Source organism: Blennius ocellaris (genome assembly GCF_963422515.1).
Source record: "Blennius ocellaris genome assembly, chromosome: 18".
NCBI classification, from domain to species: Eukaryota; Metazoa; Chordata; class Actinopteri; order Blenniiformes; family Blenniidae; genus Blennius; species Blennius ocellaris.
In genome coordinates, this window is record NC_137667.1 from 17,233,644 (window position 1) to 17,255,268 (window position 21,625).

A 21,625-nucleotide genomic window follows, 5' to 3' on the forward strand; every position below is an offset into this window, starting at 1 on the left:
ACCGTTTCATGAAAAACAAGCGCATAAAGAGATTCCCACACATTAATATGCTCCTAAAATAAGAGTAATTGCTTGTTGCCTGGGAAAGCTGTTAAGCGACTCTCGCTGCGAACGAATACTTGGATTTATTACTCTGGTAGACAGAAGAAGAAAAAAAAAAAAGCCAGTGCATGTGCCTGCAGGAAACAGGTGGAGCTTCTGAGATTTAAGTTAGAAAAATTCTGTTCAAATGGAGCCAAAACATTATGACAAAATGGCTTTTTTTTTTTTTTTTTAAATGGCAGCATGTGGAAAATGGCTCGATTCCTAATTAGAAGAGGAAAAAGGGGCTTTACAAAAGGCTCATACAGTTTTGCACGTTGTCTTTTTAATAACAATCATTATCAACAAATGAATCAAAAAACAATATTACTGACGAAACAAAAGAGCGTCTAAGGGCTGGATGACTCCGACTGGGCAAATGGCGAACAGTACAGGGATTCAGAATCATTCTCCTGACTCGGAGAAAATGAGGTCTAACTGTACATCCAGCCACTGTCATATTATGACGTTTTCCTCCTCCCGCTTTCATTTTTGTTCCATTAGGGCTTCACACTGTAAAAGAGCACCAAAACAAACAGAGACAGAGCAGAGGGAAAGAAAGAGCGCAGTGTTTTCAGGGACGCCGGAGTCCCGACTGCACATGCGACTCTTTGTCAGCTGGTTGGAGTGAAAAGGGAACAGGTGAGCTGATAAGAGGCTGAGAAGAAAAAAAGAAGAAGACGAAAAAAAAAAGTCGATTTTACATTTTAAAGCAACGGCTTGAAGAAACTGCTCTGACCCAACGTTCCGTCACTGTTCACATACAAGTTAAACTCATTTGTTTCTGGGCAATAGAAATTTCAGAATCGTAAGGAAGCGTTAAAAAAATACCCGGAGTTCCATATCTAATTGTTTTCGTGAGATTTCTCCCTCGTTAGTGAAACAATCACTATATGACAAGTTGCATAACAGACTAAATCTGCTATAAATGTAAAAGTAATCTCATATTTAAAAAGAAAAAAAAACAAAAAACTGTTACGTAATACTCGTTCTCTTCCAGTATATTCTTTGATGTCCCAAAGATAATTTGAACCTGTTCGGAATCAAAACTTCCAGTGAATGGCAGTGTGCTCATGGCGAGTTTCCATCACAGTTCATTTCTTCTTCTCCTTCTCTTCCTCCTCCTTCATCGTCTTCTTCTTCCTCTTCTTCTTCTTCAACTCATTCTATTAGATGCACCGAGAAAAAAAAAAAAAAAAAAAATGGCCATTGCCGCTAGCTGGCCAAGAAAAAAAAAGCTTGGCTCAACTGCTTTGTTCATTGACTTTCCATTGCAAATCCTACAGGCATTTTCTCTCAGCTCTCCTTTTCCCTGACCACAGCTATGGCTTTGGATACAGCAGCGAGTCTGTCCTTTCTCCTTTTGTGTGTGAAGATAATGCCCACTGTTTGAAGCAAAGGGGAACTTAATGCAAGTTCAAGGTATAAAATCCAGCCTGAAAAAAGACTTCATTAAAATCTGGATTTATTATTATCAAAAAAATATAAACCCAACTCGAGAGACGGGGGGGGGGGGGGGGGGGGGGAACAAAAAAGCTGCACTATTGAAAATGGAGAGACTCAATTTGGATTTGCTCAAACGCAGAAATTCTTCTCCTTTATTTTTCTGTAAATGAAGCAGCTTTGTGTCGTGTTTTCATTTTGTCAAAAAAAAATAAATAGCTGCTCGTTGAACTTCACCCAGCTTCACAAAAGAGATGGAAATACTTAATAATTAATTTGGTTCAAATCAACCTATGTGTCATCCAGAAAGGGACTTGAGTAGAAGCAAAAATACAAAACAAGACAAAAAAAAATAAAAACCCTACAATGGGGATCTGGAGTTTTGTGGGGAAAAATAAGTCCTTTAAAAATGATGTGTGACCTCCAGAGTGGTGTTCATATCTAAAGCCATGAGATCACAGGGTCAGTTTGAGTATTTGTCACAGCTAGGAGTTCAAGAGTCACGCGTTTGGTCTGTACCTGGTCAAATCCTGCCACACTACCTCGCCTCCACATCCTCTCAGCTACACTTGCAAGACTTGACAATCATGTTGGAGAGCTGTTCCACTTTTGGTGTCCGTCCAGAATAGTAAAGTATCGTCAGAGGTTCCAGGTCTTGAGGGACGCAGCAGGGGGAGGCAGACGCCTCCGGATTCAGAGTGTTGTACAGGCTCAGGAGCTACGAGGGAGAAATAATAATAAAAAATAAAAAAAACTTGGTCAACCAGCTGTTCTTGCACTTGAAAAGTTACATTTATAACGGAGACGCGGCAGTAAAAATGCATCGTGTCATGCATTAATGACCAAAGTGGTTCTATCAACATTGTATTATATTTTCTAAACATATTTATTACTATAATTTGTATGCAGCCTCAGAATCTGCACCTGATGCAGACATTATCCTTCACGCCAGGAGGTGAATGAGAGTGTTTTTGCTTTATTTATTGTACATTTTTGAGATGCTTACCGAGCTGTGCGTTGTGTCCGAGCTCCGCAGGTAAGGGCAGGGCCCGGAGCAGTAGTTGGCGTCGTAGCCACTGGGCTCGTGGATCCATTTCCAGTCTAAATCGCGACGAAAGTCAATGTGGAGGCGGCGAACACAGCAGCTCTCCTCTGTGGTACTGCAATGAGAGAGCACAGTAACAGTTAGGACATTTAATCACACACAGCTTTTTGTTGTTGTTGTTGTTGTTGTTTTATTTTATTTTTTTACATTTACTCCCTTCCTGGGTTTCACCTCATGTTTGTAAGCAAGGAAGGAGGTATTAACCATCTAATTAAAACACGACCTTTATCATCCATTTGTGAAATGATCCGTATCTTACGAGAAACAGTAGTTTGTGTCCAGCGCTCTCTTGCGTCTGCGGGTTGACTGCGTGTCCAGGCGATGGGGGGGAATCATCATGAGGATGAGGTGAGGCAGATATGGCTCCTTTCTCTTCTTCAGGTTATCCAGATCCAAGCGGCTCTGCTCCTCATCTCCATCAACTCCTACATGACCAGAAGAAAGTGCAACTTCAACCACCGTGAAGTCGTTCTCTCCGTAGCGGACAGTTTGCAGCCGGTCGTTCAAAGCATTGAATTTTTTTTAACAGAGGTTTCTTCAGAGTAGCCGACAAAACGAGACACCGATTCCAGTTCAAATGTCTGAGTTTGTAAAAACATGCATGCAATATTTTGAGATTGCAGTAGTTTTTGGTATTAATTGTTCAGATTTGGAAAAATGCAGACTTTTCCCAAACTCTGCACCACCTCAATTTAGTACTATTAAACCCAATGTACTGGGGGAAGAAAAAATAAATGTGAATGTAGTTGAAGCCCACCTTTAAACTTCACCTCCAGCACCTCGTTCTCGTTGTCGATTATGTCCCCGTTTGGGTTGAAGGTGTGGCAGGGACAGTGCACACTGATTTCCAAACCTAGATTAGATCCTAAATACAACCAGAAAATGAAAACAGTCCAAATTATTGCATCCACTTTTAATAAAAATGCAAGTGACGCTACCCGTCTATAGATATTCTCAATGCTCCACGATTAAGTTATTTATATAACGAGCAAAATGTCTTCCAATACATACGACAAAGTCCAGTCGACCTCATTCTGTTTTGAGAATCATATGACTTAACTCGGAATCATAATGATGGCTTGTTTTTTTTTTCACAAGTTATCATTAATCTTAATTATCCTTTTTTTTCCATTAATCCTAATGATGCTCTGTGGAAGTAACTTGTGATGGTTGTGGAATGCGGTGGCCTCAGTCTCACCTCGGTTCGTCAGCCACTCCCGCACCGTTTCGGTCACATCGAAGGAGACCCACTCCGGAGTTCCTTTAGTCAGAACGTTCTTGGCTCCGATGTAGCGCTGCTTCCTGATGTGTTCATTTGGCCTCACAATCTGCACACCAACAGTAACCATCACTCCGTAAAGTTTTTGTCTTGACACCAAAACAACGTTGTTGAAGAGCTGAATAATAACCCCTCAAAGTAATAAAGTATCCAAACAGATGGTGTGAGACAGAAAATATTGAAAATTAATGAAATCTTGCAGTTTGATGTCAGACACAATGCAATAATAAACTTCATGCAACGAAAAGAGTGTCTTTGGACTCGTTTACGCGACGGTGCTTCACGTGAAAACGCGTCATTTTTGCGCTTTCATTTCAGAGAACTTTCATTTTTGGTTGCCAACATTTCAAAAACAACGGCCCATTTACACGGCAACAGCAGAAACGCTGACAACGGTGTAGTTTTAATGCTGGGCCACTAGTTGGTGCTGTAGTTTGTTTTTGTGAGGAAAGCACAAGCACGGAAAGACAACAATACGCTCTAAACATTAACAATGGGAGGAACACGGACATTCTAGTGGACAGACGAATAAGTTGGATTGTTATTATGTGACTGTCAAAATAAAACTACCGAGTCCAGGAAAATATGGACTGAGAGTCATGACACTCTGGAGGAAACATTCTCGTTATTGTCCTTCTACTGAGCATGAGCAGAAGAACTATTTACTACAGATGTGGTAGAGATGTCTCTGGAACCAGGGGTTTCCAGAAAGTTGCGTTTTTACCCGTTTACAGGAGTCGCGAAGTTTTGGAAAAACATTACCTTTGGAATCACTTTTGAAAAAGTTGCATTTCCAGTGGCTCTGAGCACCGCCGTCGTGTAAACAAGCATCCAAACCACAATGGAAGTTTTCAGTTTTCGCAAGGTTGTCCTATAAAAGGAGCCTGAAGCTAAATGCTAATCTCGCCCTCGTGTTGTTTTTCTGCCTCGAATTGAAGCCCAGGTCCTCCACACAGTCGACGACTTGCTTCTGTCTTTTGTTTAACAAGACTCAAACAATGTACAAACCCTTCCTCTGCTTGACTGTAACCTGGAATATCACCAATGTGAGCTTCGAGCATTACAACAACTGCACCTTTGTGCCGCTTGTGAAAACATTGTGTAGGTCTGTTGAGCCGTCTGGCTTCTGGTCTGGCCGTTACCCAAACCTGCGAGCTCAACGGAGATGAACTTGGCTCTATTCGCCATTAGTGAATAATGTGTTGGATCGCTTATCCATTTTATTTATGGTATATTTGACAGACCATGTTTACAGGCCAGAACAGTTTATGCATTTTATTCCATTCACCATGACATGGAAAAAGATGTAGCCTTTTATTGTGTCAACTCTTGAGCTTGCCTCTTGGTCTGGAAGGGACAATAAAGCGACGCCTGTACACACCTGGTAGAGCTCAATCCGCTGCTCGTTCCTCTTGGCGCTGGAGTTTGGGACCCTCAGAGCCCGAAACTCCGCTCTGAACAGGTTGGTTGAGTTCCTCTCCATCGCAGAGACATTGAAACGGAAAACCTTGGAGGTGATGCCTTTAGGGCAGTAAACCTCATCTGCAACAGAGAAGACAAAATACTGAGTTTAAAAATGTGAAGAAATGAAATGAATATTGTCCTCTGTCAAAATATTACAGTTTTGTTGTTTCTGAAGGTGTAAAAATCTTAACACACTTAAAATCTGCAATAAAGCTTCAGCTGAGGTTTCAGTGAGATGCAAAGCCCAACATTCTTCCCTGCCATGACGGTTTGACTAAGAGCACACCGTTACACTGGCTTTAGTGATACGTCTCACTCACTATGGTTACATGCTTTACAGGAGAAAAAGGGACGGAATTAAACTTATATGTAAACATGTTGGCTCAAGTGAAATTGAACCTTTTTAAAGTTGGATACAGACACCCGGATAACGTGATTGAAAGATGATCTGCATGCGGAGCAGCTCGTGCAGATTATAAAAAGGTAAACAGGAACTCAAAATGAAGTTGGCTGCCTGCGACCTCTTAACAGCCCTGTTGTGGAAATCAACCAGAACAAGCTAAGAGTGCTTACTGCCACTGAATTCTATAATGAATTATGGCCATTATTACCATACACACATACCAGGACAAAGAAAATAGTCCACTTGAATCAATCAAACGACTCACATTTGCATGTAAACGTGGGTCATTCCCCAAAAAGACATTGAGTAAAAGTAATAACTTCTAACTCTCACCTCTTTTTTTGACTCATCATATTACCTCAGACGTGTCAAGAGGAAGCTGCATACTATTAGAGTGCGTGTGTGTGTGTGTGTGTGTGTGTGTGTGTGTGTGTGTGTGTGTGTGTGTGTGTGTGTGTGTGTGTGTGTGTGTGTGTGTGTGTGTGTGTGTGTGTGTGTGTGTGTGTGTGTGTGCGTGCGCAAATGAGCACAACTCCTAAAACGCTGGCCCGCCCATTGAGCGGGCTGGCACCCGCTTTATCATCTGGCAGCGAATCACCGGTCCCGTCTCCTGCCTTATCAGTCCTCCACCATGTTTCTCTCACACTTTTCCTTGTCTATATTTGGTGGAACTAAAAATGTTGTAATTGAAAAAGCAATATTATTGGGCTCCGCATGACTTCACATCTCTGGTATCTGTATATCAAACGGCCCGGCTATCCTCAGACCCACTGACAGCTTTTTGGACCCTTTCTGACCATGATGACTTCTCCACAACCCAACCTCAGTCATTGACATATGCCAGATTCTGTATGCGTACCATGCTATATTAGGAAATCTTTCCACTATTTGCTGTCCAGTCACTCAGCGCTGTAGTCCGTCAGCGATCTCGCAGTTTTCTGCTTCATTTGCACCTGTCACAGACGCGAGGCTGGTCCTCGGGTCCGCCAGGGGTCAACGGTTTGCTTCTGAAACTCGTCACATTTGATGCTCCCACATCAGTCTATGGGAAGACGATAATGTCGCTGAGCTATACTCTAATTCTGGGTTTTTAAATCGGATGTCAGAGAAACGGCTTCATATTTTTGTGCAATTTAGCTTAATGACACTTGAGATCACTGATCTCATTCTTCAAAGTACGAGGGGCAGATGTGAAGCCAATAACTGTGAACCATAAAATAAAGTATCGACTCTGTGCCGACATCACAAGCTGGCTGCTTTTCAACACCTGGCAAGCAGCTTTCATTCAGTAAAGTGGGAATCATCATTTGAAACAGTTACCTAACACATTGATGGAATAGATGTGTCGGCAAGATTGGAATGTACCATTTTTCTTTAGTTCTTATTTACAGTAAACAGACATTTTTACAATTTTTAAGTTTACTTATGTGGTTGTTTTTATACAGCATTAGAATATGGATTTCAACAGGTCGTTCCTCAATATAAATTGGTTGTCTTTAGGGGCCTAACCTAGCTAAACCCCATCTCTGACTTGTCGATTATAGAAGGTTTTTTCAACAATTTGTACGCGTCTGCCTGTTGCCATGTGTATTTCCATTGGCTTCCTCCCACGATCGTAAAGCACGGGGAGTCGGTGAACTGGCGGCTCTTAATTGTCCGTAGGTGTGAATGTGTATGTGATGGTCCGTTTCTCTGCGTTGTTCCTGCGGCGGACTGGCGACCTGCCCAGCATGAACACCAACTTTTCATAGTTTTGGATGAGATGGACTCCAGGCCACCAAAACTGTAGACCGGAATAGGTACAAAAGATGAAGGATGGAAAGATGGTTTCAGAAACCGGCGTCCAGTCATTAACTAATTGTGTTGTTAACCTTTAATGTAACTTTTATTTGACTTTGAAGTCAGAAGTCTTCAAAAAGCTGTTAAGAAAAAGCCCACGTTTGTGAATCTGTCTTCCATCTTTGTTCCTTGAACTCATCTGGAGCTTCTAATCACCGTCTCAAGCCACCTACTGCCCGGTGTTCTTGTCAAAAGTGCTTTGTGGGATCTGAAACAGAACGCTGCCGAGGGAAAGGAGGTCTTTTGCAGAAACACCTGTTGATTTCAAAGAAACCATGATGCAATGGTCTTGGCTCTGCTCTGGACCGTGAGGCCCAATTCGACTCTCACGCACACGCACAATATTTATCCTCCTCTACCTTCTCGGTAATCCAAATTCAGTCGGACCACATGCTGTTTTGAACCTCCCTCAAGGAAAAGACCAATGCTGCCCTCAGCAGAGGTTTTCCACGTTCAGTTTACTGGTTCTAATTCTATAGAAAATATTGGTTTCAAGTGTAGTTTTGGCACGAAGCACTCGGAGGAAAAAGGACCGTGAGCCTAACCATCCCTTACTGATTATTTTACCAAATAGTTCACACGCAAAATAACCCTCATTATATGCCTGCAATAAAATGCTACCTAGTGTTACCTACTCGCAATAAAATGTTGGCACGGTGAAGTCATTCAGGTTAAAAGCTCCGTTTCACACTCAATTTAACCAAGTTAAACCCGAATACTGTAATAAGTGATCTCATTCTCATGGGCCACCCGTGTGTGTTTGTATGGGCCTTTATGAAGCCTCACTCCCCCCACGTAGACAGGCTACCTCCAGAGCAGCGGTGGCCTAGAGGTGAGAGAAGCGGGTCGAAGGCTTTCAGGTCGGAATCCCTCAGCAGACCCGCAGTGCAGCATCCTAGAAAAAAGGATGAATGAATGCGGAAAAAGGAATTTCCCCGAGGGGATTAATAAAGTATGCTTTCCTTTTCTTCCACCTAATGGAGAGAAATCCTCTCGATCCAGGCCAATCCGGAGGTCCTTCCACCAGCTAACTTTCCCTACCGACCTCTGTTAATTTTCCTACTGCTTCCTCTCAAGGCATCCCCATCCGCCTGGGCAGATGTCCCTCTCATTTGGATCGACTGGAAAGGAAATAGGAACATCTGGGAATAGGGACTTGATCCTCAGAAAGGAGGGGAAAAACGTGAAAGCGAGAAGAGTGGAGTCAGTAGAAAGAGGAGCGTGACTTTCCTGGAACACAGGTAGAGACTGAAAACAGGTTGGCAAGCGCCATAGAAGTAGAGCACATCCACCACAAGTTCACCTTTGAGTTTTACCAACTTCAGAGAACTTGGACAGAGGGAGCAGTTTCTAAAAATAGGAGCGTGAAAATGAATACCTACCTCTGCTCTGGTCATCTGAGTTGTTTTCTTCATTTATTCAAACTTTCAATGTAAATCTGAGTTATAAATCATATTTTCACATAGCTGTAATACTTTTATATATATATATATAGAGAGAGAGAGATAAACACATGTTTGAAGCTCTTGTTATGAATCTGTTACTTTGCTTCACACCTGTTATGAAATGGCTTTTTACAGAAAGCATGAACAATACAGTTGGTGTTATGTCAGATGTTTACCTTAAACAATGACAAGGTTGTTTCTACGAACACAAATGGCACCTGTCATTGTGAGTGACTTGATCTAGCTGTAAATCTGAGCTTGACGTGTCTGACAAGCGCAGGCTTTCCGCGGACACTCTCCCTCCGGTGCGTAATTACGCACCACAGAGACGTTGATTGAACAGTTTGTTTGAAAACGGACCCGGTGAAGCATAAAAACACAGTGATATACTTACTGCTCTCTGGCGGTCCGTAGACCATGTTGAATTTGTATATCTCTTTGGCATAGTACTCAGTCTCTGTGTTGTCCTGACCGCAACTTTGCTGCCGATCCCTCCCCAGCTCCTCCAGTAGCTCCTTGGTGCTGTTATACAATGCCTGGATTTGATAAGGGATCTTATTGGGTCCCAGGGAGTGTGGGGGACTCGTCAGTCGCAGTTTGCTCAGGATTTGACCTCGTATCGCCTCGACCCTCTTCCTTTTCACATGGTCGATATCCACGGTGGCACAAGTTGACAGGGACGAGCTCAAAGTTGCGCAGTTGAGGATGAGGACGAACAGCAAAGCCTTACCCAAATGCATCTTTCTGTCCGCATTTGGTTCGTTCTGGTGATGAAATGTGCAGATTTGCAGCGAGGACTGTCGAGGTCCGTGTCAACGGGTCCAGATCAGGCTGACGCTTCTTTATAATCTTCCTTCACCAACTAATGATGAGAAACTCTCCTTTCAGTTTGTGGTGTCTCGTGGCGGCCCCCTTCGTTTGTTTTGAACAGCAATCCGAGTCTGTGTTCGCCCATTAGACATAAGTCACTTCGCTCTCCTGCATATATGACATCTCTCCTGTACAAAACGCGTAGTGGAAACAGGCGCGCTTCTCTTTTGCATACTTGTACTCAATCCATCAGATTCAGGTCGTCCCGCGGCTCGCTCGGCATATCCCTCCTCTTCTCTGTCTCATTAAAGTCTCGAGCCCTTTTATTGACCACAGACTGCACGTTAACGAGGTATATGCGACTCTGAGCGGTCGGCACGGCCTCATCGGAGTTTTATACCCCCGCTTTCTGACGTTTGATGGAGGAGGGACCGCAGGCGCCCGGGAGCGCCGGAACCCGAACCAGTGCGCGCAGCGACGCACCAGTCATCAACTTTAACACAATAAACGTGAGAAAAATCCAAATGTTTTATTCCTGACGCACAGGAGAGCCTGCCTGTGACAAAGGAAATAATTGAACCCGTTTAGTGATCAGATCTGATCTCAATGTAGCGGTAATGTTTGTGTGGTTTCAATGAGACGATACTATAGTTTTCAGGTGAAGCGTCTTTCAGATCGTCTCCTCTTGCGGTAAGACGTGTAAATGGCCGGTTTGTGCACCCTCTACCGGCAAGTTGTTCTAATCACAGCTAAATTCCCTATTGTGCCCTTGAAGAAAACCTTAATTTTAATTTCAGACAACTTGATTTATCATAAAATAGGCCATTTATTTATGACTTCCCACTGTTCATTAATGCATTCAGTCAACAACCTAAATAATCTGTCAAGGAAACGTATAGAAACGGAGGCCAGAGGGGATGTCAGAACATTGTAAGTAGCCTACATATATACAAGTAAAACATGATAAGAATATAGATGGGTGGATGGATCATATTGTCATTCACCACTATACAATATAGTCGCATAGATGAATATAATTGCTTTGCAAATGGCTCAACTTTAACTATGAACATGTCTAAAAACAATTAAACAAACAGTAAAAGTATGAAAACACACACATTAAACAGGAATAAATTGCCAGTCTGTATCGTAATAATGAAACATAATAGATAAAGCAAATAAGGTAAAAAAAAAAAAACACAAAAAAAAACAATAACAACAAAAAACAAGAGCACATAAAAAAAACTATTAAAACAACAAACTCCAATAAGACAAGAAATAAATAATGTCTTCAAAATCAAATCATTTTAAAATGTGTGTTTTTCCTGTACAGTATTCTCAGGTCATTCCACTAATTATCATTTCCTTAGGAAATGTATTTTCCCTGTGAAATGATGCGTCTTTTCTCCGATGCCTTCAGCCCAGATTGGACGAAAGAGAAGTGGCATCACAAGAGTTCACCGTGTTCAAACACGAAAATTCCACTCAGATAATTTGTCATATTTCACTGTTGTGTCTTTTGTCTTCTCGCCTTATGGGAGAGTCTTCTTACAAAGAGCCACACAACTTGAGGACAAATCCTTTTGTCCGACGCCGCGCTCGAGTTACAGAAAACCTCTCAAACGTCACAAGCTGGTGACATGATTACATTACTGTTCAAGAGAGGCAAAGTTTCCTCTCCGTCGCTGCACATTTTCCCATGCCCTCACCAAACCGCCATCCACACAAAATTCATTTTTCTGCACTGATGTCTGCGGGTTTATTTGCAGACCCTGAAGTTATTTTATCTTTTCAGTTTTGTTTTCTTCGGCAGTCTGTTTTATCTCTATTCATAGAGCATATCCACATTTCTCAGACCTATTTTAGGTCAAAGCTCAGTCAGCCACTGAAGGGCCCATACCCAAACATGGGGTCTGGTATTCCACTCATGTTTCTTTTGCCCACCAGATTGCATAGCGAGAAGGATTTCATACAATGTCCAAACTTGGTAAATAATTACGCATAAGTCATATATGCCTACAAGTTGCATTGTTTTATTTGGCGCGGCAGTTTAACATGGCGATAGATGACTTTATTATTTTTTTTATGGTCAGACATTCTGTCACAGCAAACTTAATTATCCTCACCTCTTCTTCATACTTAAAATGATCATATTTCAACCCTGTTTATCCTCCACTATATTATCTCACCCATCTATACACTATTATAGACTATTGGGATTGTCTTTTTGCCATTGAGAATATATTTCCGGTCATGACCCAACTTCATATACCACCAAGAGGGACCTATGATTATCAGACACAAGATTTCACATTAAAGTCCTCTGAGCACCATATAGATTCAACCACAGTTCTCACTTGTGCTTCAAGATTGTTGAATTTCAATCAGGGGCTGGTGGTTCTGTTGTGGGGAACACAGAGTCACAAACTTCCTGGTTTCATTCTAAGCTTAGAGGTCTTTCTGTGTGGAGTTGCTGGAGCCAATCCCAGCTCACTATAACCCAGGGCAGGGAAACACCCCATCCATCACTGGGCAAACACAGTAACCTCGCATGAGGAAGGAATCCCACACACATGGGTAAGAACATGCAAACTTCCCACACAGAGACCTGGCCAGTATTTGAACCCGTGACCTCATTGTTGTGACGTACAAGTGTTAACCACTACACCACCACTTTTTTTAAGTTAGCTGTTATTATTGTTTCGACATCACTCCAGACTTGTCTTCAATGCCTTCATTCACAATTGTGTGTGTGTGTGTGTGTGTGTGTGTGTGTGTGTGTGTGTGTGTGTGTGTGTGTGTGTGTGTGTGTGTGTGTGTGTGTGTGTGTGTGTGTGTGTGTGTAGTACGGCCCAAGAATGAGTGGTGAATGAGCCGTCTTCACAGCCATTGTGGCACTATTTTAAGCGCAGCACAAGTACGATTCCTGGTTTCCTTCAGCCACTTTCCCACAGTCCGTGCACGCGGTGTCGCCATGTGCTGCTGATTATCTCCGAAAGTTTGAGGGAAAGTATTTGGATATTTGTGATTCTTGACATTGATTTGTAATCCTGGTTTAAGAAGACGATTATCGAACAAAAGGCCATTTTCCAGTGAAAACACCTCTAACCCAGATTTGGATTGACTTTTTTTTTTTCTTTCTCCTGATTGCAAAAATGATCATGCAAACGAACCTGTTGTTTATTTTAGTGGCATCATAGCTCAATTGAGGCCAGTATTTCTGTTGGCGTGGAGTTTGGCCTCATATTTGGCAGTTCTCCATTAAACCAGCAGGTGATGCTGCATCACTAGGAATATCTGCTGTCAGTGGCAGAATACACACATAGACACCGAAGGCCACCAGTTGAGACGATCCATTTCATCTCATAGCTTGACAGCTTATAAAATGTAAAACTGGATATATAGAATAGCAGTACAAGCCAAAGCCAGATGATATTGTTCACTGAGTACACAGGCAAAGCGTTTTGCACTTAACGAATGTATAAGAGATGTTTTCTTTACCTACAAACTGTCCTCTGAGGATTGCGTCTGTGTCCCTATTTGTCTTATCACCTTGGTCTGGAGAGATTGTGTAGTGGGTTTTGGGGTCACAAGGCCAGACGCTCATCAGCAGCAAGAATTTTCTGTCTCGCACACAGAAATGACTACCGAGAGAGGACGAGCAGCGGAGGAAAGGAAAAGAAGGAGCCCGGCGAATTGTCATCTTAATGTCCTCCATGATCCAACACACATCCACATACACATTGTAGTATTCCAGCCGTCTGGGGATTCCTAGACATGATCCCAGACATTAGCATCAGAGTTCACTTTTACTCCAGTCGTCCTCCAGTGATTACCTCACAGCTGGGCCAGGTCTGAGTGAGTCACTCTCCGGCAATCTCTCCGTCTTGCACAGCACATGGAAAAGGAATGCCGCCGCAGGCCGGAGAGGATGAAAACAAAAAACACATGCTGGGAGCCACACGGGGAAATATGCCACCGCTTCTCTGTAATGTAGGTGAGATTCCTGCTGACTGTTACTCGCCGGCGTCGTTTCTGCCGCTGCAGAGGTGAAGCTCATAATAAAGTGTGAGTGGGAAGCTTGCGAAACGTTAAACAAATCTGTTACTTTAAGAGTTTTTTTTTTTATCAGGCCTCACTCGAGTAGACAAGACCGTTGTGACCCCACACACACACTGACAGACACAGACTGCTGCTGCTTACAAAGCGACTAGACAGCGGCGGACAAACCCCAAATACTAAGCAGGATCCGGCCAGCTTTCCCTTCGGCTTCGTCTGGGGGTTACAAAGCCATGAATCATACACGGGGAATCGGGCAGGAATGCTAACAGGAGACCCCTAAAACCCACAGCAGCCGAGACAACGATGTCCGCATGTCCTCGCCGGGCGACTCCAATGACTCATTTGCTTCTAAACCATCGGCGTTAGTCATCATTTTAATACATGTTACTATAGGAAAAGGAACCACACCGACTAGACGGTGACTGGAAGTGAGATCACGTGGAGTTTTTCTGTCACATTGTCACTGTTGTGTCTGGAGTTTAAGTGTGTGTGTGTGTTACTGAGTGTGTGTTTGAGGTTGTGGAAAACTTGGAAAATCGAACAGGATATCTTAATACAAGGAGCGAGTTAATGTAACTGAAGCTCAGGAAAACATTTGGCTCCACTTCTTTCCATGAATATCACACTAAGCAAAGACCGAGCTGTTATAGTTGAAACTAAACTGTTTTAAGTTTGTTCTGCTGCAAAGGGGCTGATATGAGCAAAATGTTTTTTTGTTTTTGTTTTTTTTATAAAACTTCCATGTTTCACTAATAAATGTTTCAAAAGGGCCATCGTACGGTGGCTGATCATCAGTCAGCATGACAGATTTTACTGAACAAAACCTGTACTTGTTTTTCGATTGGCTAAATTATCAATATGTATGATGTCACTATTTTTTAGATCGTTGACATTCCTGATGGCTGAAGGGTCAGAGGTCATCATGACCAGAGGGAGAACGTTCTCACACGCTGCCACAGGCTAACCCACTATAGCCACGTCCTTGCTTCCGCATAGTTTTGCTTGTACATAAAATAAAGTACACTGACATGACTTGTGAGTTGTTTTTCTTCTTTTAAACTTGTCACGGGTGAATGTTGAAGGTTCGTCACGGCATCTACTCCCTTCCTGCTGAAGAAACTACTGTTACTCTCCGTTCTTGTAAGTTGTTTTGTTTCATGCAGCACACATTGTCACTGGATGAATGAAGTAGGCAGATCAGTTTAGTAGCTTCACTGTGGTCACAGCCGCAGGATCTTGCTGAAATAACTTCATTGTCATTCATGTAGGCGACACAGCAAGTGTACACAGTATGAACCTCTGTCACATGGCTCAGCAACAGTTAAAAGAAAGTGAAAGATGATTTTAGTGACCTCAATTGTTTTGTTGGGTATCGCTAAGCGTCATGCAGGATCGATAAGCCCAGATATAACTTCAATGTTTGTCAGCAGTGTTCTTCCAAAGTGTCCATGTCTCTTTAACCAGTTGTTGTTTGCAGGTAAACAGTTTTATGAACACTATTTCTTTCATTCCAGTCTAAATGTGTAGAGAGCCGGATTCTGGGGTAGTTCTTTTATTTGTTGACAGGGGAAATTATACAGAAAACTGTGACAGCAGTCATGGAAACATTGTGTATCGATCTTCCTTAAAGAAATCCTGATTAAGTATAAGACTATTAACATCGGACATACCTACTTTTAACCTTATTGACAATACAGACATAAGTCTTTCATAATCTGTATTTGAGAATATAATGGGTCTCTGTTTGCTCCATAATCATTTGTATTTTCCATAGTTGGGTATTAATTTGATTCTGCCTTGTATCATTGTCATCAATAAATCATTTCCAGTAATACATTATTGTCTCAAATAGCAATGTTTTAATTTCTTTTCAGAAACGTTTGTAGATGTTTGTAGTTATTCCATCTGAGCCTGGAGATCGGTCAGAGGCTGTGTTTGTGATATGTTGAATTCTTCATTTTCCAAATCCTCCTCAAACATTTCTAAAAAGTTGTCATTATTCACAGGAATCAGATCCTTTATCTCATTGAAAAGTAATTCAGCATATTGTTTAGAATAAGAAGATGCATACAGGTTGCTAAAGAAAGTCAAGATCTGCTTGCCTTTACATTTTGTCCAAACATTATTCCGCATTCATCATGAGAATATGAATTGTATTTTTTTCTTGTTGGTGTTTTTATAACTTATTGGAATATAATGGGTTTTTTTCTCCTTCTTCAATGCATTTAGTTCTGGACCTTATAAATGCTCTGTGAGCTTTATTCAGATAAGTCATCTACCTGGATGTACTGAACATGATCCATGAAGCCATGACGTAACTTAAGCCACTGACGTCATTTTAATTTAATTTTTAATAATGCTATAATAACTAATAATAATAATAATAATGCTGATGTTAATTTAATTAATTGATTTGAAACGTTTAATTCGTTAAAAAAAATTACGTAGTTTTGTTTACTTCCGGGTTGTTGTTTTTTGTTTGTTTTTGTTTTTTTTAACTCCCTTACCAGAGCAGCACAATACCAAGTGGAATAATATTAAGGCAGAAAGTTTCACTTTAAAAAATCCCTGGCAACTGGTTGAGAATGTGAAAGTCATGAGCTTTACTTTGAAAAGCCGAATTTAACGACCACAGAAGTAATTCTGCAGCAAAACGGCAGGTTGCCATGTTGGCTGACCAGGAGCCACCAAACTACTGAAAAGCTGGAAGAAAGACTTGCAGGTAAAATATTAATTTCTCCTCTTTCTCTCTTTCCATGCGCTCATGTATTGTGTGTGTGTGTGTGTGCGTGTGTGTGTGTGTGTGTGTCTGTGTGCGTGCGCGTGCACACGTGCATGATGGGTGTTACTTTCTCTCTGCCTCGTGTGTGTGTAGATATTACAGTATATTATTTTCACTTCATTCATGTAATAAGTTACAACTTTGTTTCTAGAAATATTCATATTGTCAAAGTGGTGGACCTGCACTCAAAACCCAGACTTGTGTCAGACATTTATTAATTAATTAATTCATGTTTATATTTTGTTAATCTTGGAGAGAAACAGTTTCACCTAAAGCTAAAAGCACATTATAAAAATAGTCTTTTAATTTAAATATAGTCTCTGTGTGTTGAGTCGACATTAATTTAGTGGTTTTCCCTGAATAAATATCAATTACAAGCTTCAGTCTTCAGGAGAAAAACAGTGCGATTAATCGCAATTAATTACAGACAATTGTGCCATTAATTAGCTTCTTTTTTTTTCATCGATTCACACCACAACTTTTTTAATTATTAGACAAAAAACAGGCAGCACAGCATAAACAATACTGTATAACAACCGCCAGAGGGCAATAAACATACAGAGACAAAACGAGAGTATTACATCAAACAAAAACATTAAAACAAGCAGATAAATCAAAAGTTTTCATAGCTTTCATATTCTTTGATTGTCTGACAGTTTTTATATATTTCTTGGCCTCATTTACAAACACAGAGAAAAGTGTTTTTTGATATTGGCATTTGTGAATATGCCAATTGGCTAAAAGTATAATAAGATTAATGATATCGAATTTTTTTCCTAACGGAAGCCAAAACAATGCATGTTAAAGGCAAAGGGAGAAATGTGGTTCTATTCAGGTGGAGATTAAAGAGCAAATATCTTCCCATAACTTGTTAGAGAAGGGGCAGGACCAGAACAGATGGAATATACTGCAGTTTCAGGGAGTTCTTCACAGAAAGAGTCATTTAGTAAAAAAGTGCTGGATTTCCTCCTGCTGTACTTTTAAATTGCATAATTACTCCAGCAGGGGTAGCATTTCTAACAATATTAAATTTGTTTGTATTTATGGTAATAATATACTTTCTATGTAAGATGTCTTTATTATTCCACATGTAGCACCTATGTGGAGAGAAATTATGTTTGTATCTGGGAGAGGTCTTTTAAATATAAAGTCGTATCATCAGCCAGTTGACTGATGAGAACTTGGTTACCTGCTGTTGAAGTGCATTTTAATGGAGTCAGCAAGTAGCTGATTCTCTGTAACAAAGGCAACATTGGGCCTCCCTGCCTGACCCCACGTTGAAGGAAGACTCGGGGAGAAGTACCAGTGTGTCGTTTGACCAGGTTCCATTGGTTTTGATAGCACTGCTGTATAATACTTTATCTGAACCAAACCAAAGTTTTCTAAGGCATGGAAAATAAATTGATGCTCAATTGTGACAAAGGCCTTATAAAAGTCCCCAAAAAAGGATGAAAGTTTCATCTTAACGCCACCATCTTGATGTCGTACTGACAAACTTCATCCTCCACCTGGTGAATCTAAGTTATTATTCACTGCAGTTTTATGCAATAGTTTTGTTTTTTTACTTTTGACCAGTTCCAATATTATGACCGGAGCTACGCGTCCTACTTTGGAGCTGCTAATGTAGTTATAGTGAGCAGCAAACATAATGTAATCATTTAAAGAGCCTGTGTGTTGAAATGAGACTAATTAGAGAAATAACAGTGGGTTTGTCTGCTGCAATGTGAGAAATGATCCTAATGAGGCTTTAAAGAGCTGCAGCAGTATTCCACATCACGTCCCATTGATTGCTTTAATATACAATATACAATATTAGTTAATGCAGTTGAGGGCAAACACATTTAAATTCCATTGTTCCTTTGTGCATTTTTTAAATCACCCATCAGTTGTTATTCTTGGCTCTTTTGGGGGTCCTGGTTGCATCCTTGGTTTTTCTTTTTTTTTTTTTTTTCCCCCTCTTCTTTTTGGCAGCACTTTGTGAAAGCTTGCTTCCATAAGACAGCATATTGTGCTGCTCTGATGTCACAGAGGTGAAGACTGTTCACTTTACATCTGGGTCTAAAGGGGCTGCCAATCTGCTGAGTTAAGGCCTTTTGGAGAACAAAGGACAAGGTGTCATTGGGCCCCTGCATGAATATGAAATAAGCACGACTCGGGATGTTGATTCACACTCCAGGCAAATACTGTCAAAGCTAAGGCTAAACACACTTAGCATTTCTGGATTAGCACTCTGTGTGAGTAAGGTGGCAGAAAGTTGCTGCGCTCAGTGATGTTTGTTGTGATTACTAATGGCAGGGATCCTGTGTGTGACTGAGTGATGGATGGAAGCGGCTGCCGGCATCTCCAGTTATGATTCAGCTCCTTTTAATCATGTTACCAAACCAGGAGGGATTCTTTTTCAGTGACTTCACTTTTCTGAGCTTCAGCATTTGTTGTTGTTGTTGTTGTGGTTGTTTGTTTATGCTGTTTAGACTCAAAGTCCAAATGTCCTCCCACATTTGATACTGCTGCGATCATCAACAGGAGCAAAGGCCAAAGAATAAGGAAGGGAAAAGGAATATTTCAGACCTTTCTGAATCTATCCTTGCTATTTCTGTGGAATTTCAGTGAAAACCACATCAGGCCTTTTTCCATTCCCCTCCAACTTGAACCCCCCCCACACACACACACACACACACACACACACACACACTTCTGTATTCCCGTAAGCTCTGCAAGTTGGATAATGAGGAAATTGGTCTTTGGAATGGCAGCAGCATTGGCACACATGGCAGAGAAAGTGTCAGAATAGCCGGGAAAACAAAGAGGAGATCTGTTGGAAATCATCCAATTGAACACATTGCGCTGGACAGTGGATGGTGGAGGTCAAAGGTTAATGCCCGTTCTCTGCTCCGGACAAGAACAATGATGGTGTGCAAATATTCTCTCTCATACGCAGACATGGTGCAGGTTTGTGCTCGCACATATATTAGCAGCATGCTCACAAACTCGATGTGGCGATGTGCTTGTATGCAACACACACACACACACACACACTCGCAGCACTAGCCAGGTTAGTGCTGGCCTCCTCATGCAGAGTCTAGACAGGAAGCTGGTCTATGCCAGATTAGGGATTTTCTCCCTCACACCCTCGGAGCACGACACACACACACACACACACACACACACACACACACACACAGAGTTATACTGCTGACAGTCGTCTTCTTTCAATATGTCTGTGTACTCTGGACTTGGATTCGTGTCAGCCAAGCAAAAGAGAAAGAAAGGGAGGTAAAAACAGAGACTTGGTGACAGACCTGTGTGTGTGTGCGCAGATCTGCCTGTTTGTGTGCTTGTCTGTCTTTGTTTGAACAACTCTCACACAAAATATGAAACGACTCCGACGCGAAGAAAAGGCAGATTCCATGTCAGACGCTTTTTTTGTGCGTGTGTTTTCAGCTCTATTACTCATTTTTCCTCGACTTTCCACCCATTCAGATGATGAGTCTGAGGCGCAGTGTGAAAAGTTCAACTTGTCCTTCCTTGGTACAGGGGCACGCCGCATCCTGTAGCGCTTAGCTAAATTAAACCGAGCCCCCACTGTTCTCATCTGCTCACCTGTAGCCCCTGCCAGGCCTGGGCGCGACCTTTGAACCCACACAGATGGGTCTGCATAATAAGACACGGGCACACACGGCTAAGTGCCATCTCGGACATGTTTGATGGGTAGCTGTGTCGGACTGGAAAAAGTATAAATACAGTACGTGCTGGAATGCTAATGTGTTGACCTTTGTGAGGCGGCGGGGGCTCGCGCCAGTGCGTTTTCTATATTTCACGGCGCGGCTCCGCCTGAGCTTTTAGGAGTAAATACAACTTCCAATAGGAGTGCGCTTACTGTACATAATCTTTGTCTCTCTGTGCGTTGTTGGCCTGAGGCCAATGACCTCTGTGCCCGGTGTATGGCAGGATGGGCTGTGCTTTTCGTTCCAACTTGTATGAATATGCATGGCCTCCTGGCTCGCTGGAAGTGGCGGTATAGGCGCAGCTCACAAAGAGATTTGTGAAGGAACCTACATACAGCGGAAACTTTTTTTTTTTCCCTTTTTGTGAGGCCCGAATGAAAAACTTCCTGGCCTTGATAAATGTGTCGAAGAAAGAAAAACTGTCAGGAATAGTTCACTATAGGGTGAGTTGTGTTGTTTTGTTTTGTTTTTCTTTCCCAGACACTGCGTTCAGCTTAAAGATACGTTCTGCTGTGTTTTTTTTTGTTTTGTTTTTTTTAAAGGAAGTTTGCTTTTTTATCCCGACTTTAGTGAACTGACATAAGCGAGATTACTGAGACCTGAAAATTGTCTCTATGAGTTGTTTGATGCAAAGCAAGTAAGAAGAAAAACTCGGCTGAAGTTCCTTCAACTGCAAAAAAAAAACAAAAAACCTCAAAATAAATATATATATATTGCCGGAAATTCAACTCGTTTCAGTTTTTAATCAGAACAACCTTGCGGCGAAAAATAAACAAAGTGCATTTGACGTTGACGTAAAACAATCCGGACATGTTCCGCCAACGTATGAAGAAGTTCTATTTTTAGACGCGGGTCCTCTTCACTCAACCCTGAATATATGAGCGTATTTACACCTTGTCTTGGAGAATATATGACATATGTGCGCTGGTCACCGCCGCATTAACAGTATATTTCACCCCCTTCTTGGGTCCGTCTGCGAAATGGTCCTCTTCATTTCCCACATGAGTGGTTTTCTTATCACCCAGGTCCCCCCTCGCCTGCCCCGGGGGCCGCGTTAAAGCCGATAAAACACCCAAATATTCTGTTAAACATGGGCGGCCTCTGCCATGTGGCCGCTCCCAGCAATGCCTCCTGGGTAATTATGGTAATAACTCAGCCGTCAGCGGCGAGGCCAGAGGCCCCCGGTA

The 21,625-nt window shown here is 41.9% G+C and overlaps 1 protein-coding gene across 1 annotated transcript; it reads right to left on the reverse strand.

Moving 5' to 3' along the window:
* Positions 1–411: 411 nt before the first annotated feature.
* Positions 412–10,018, reverse strand: LOC308143568 (transforming growth factor beta-3 proprotein-like). The gene is made up of 7 exons (XM_080514429.1): positions 9,454–10,018; positions 5,290–5,450; positions 3,828–3,957; positions 3,387–3,494; positions 2,889–3,054; positions 2,531–2,684; positions 412–2,242 (listed from the first exon to the last, which is right to left on the reverse strand). Exons 1-7 carry the CDS (start codon positions 9,797–9,799, stop codon positions 2,084–2,086), a joined length of 1,224 nt encoding a protein of 407 aa, XP_080370555.1. The 5' UTR covers positions 9,800–10,018; the 3' UTR covers positions 412–2,083.
* Positions 10,019–21,625: the final 11,607 nt, after the last annotated feature.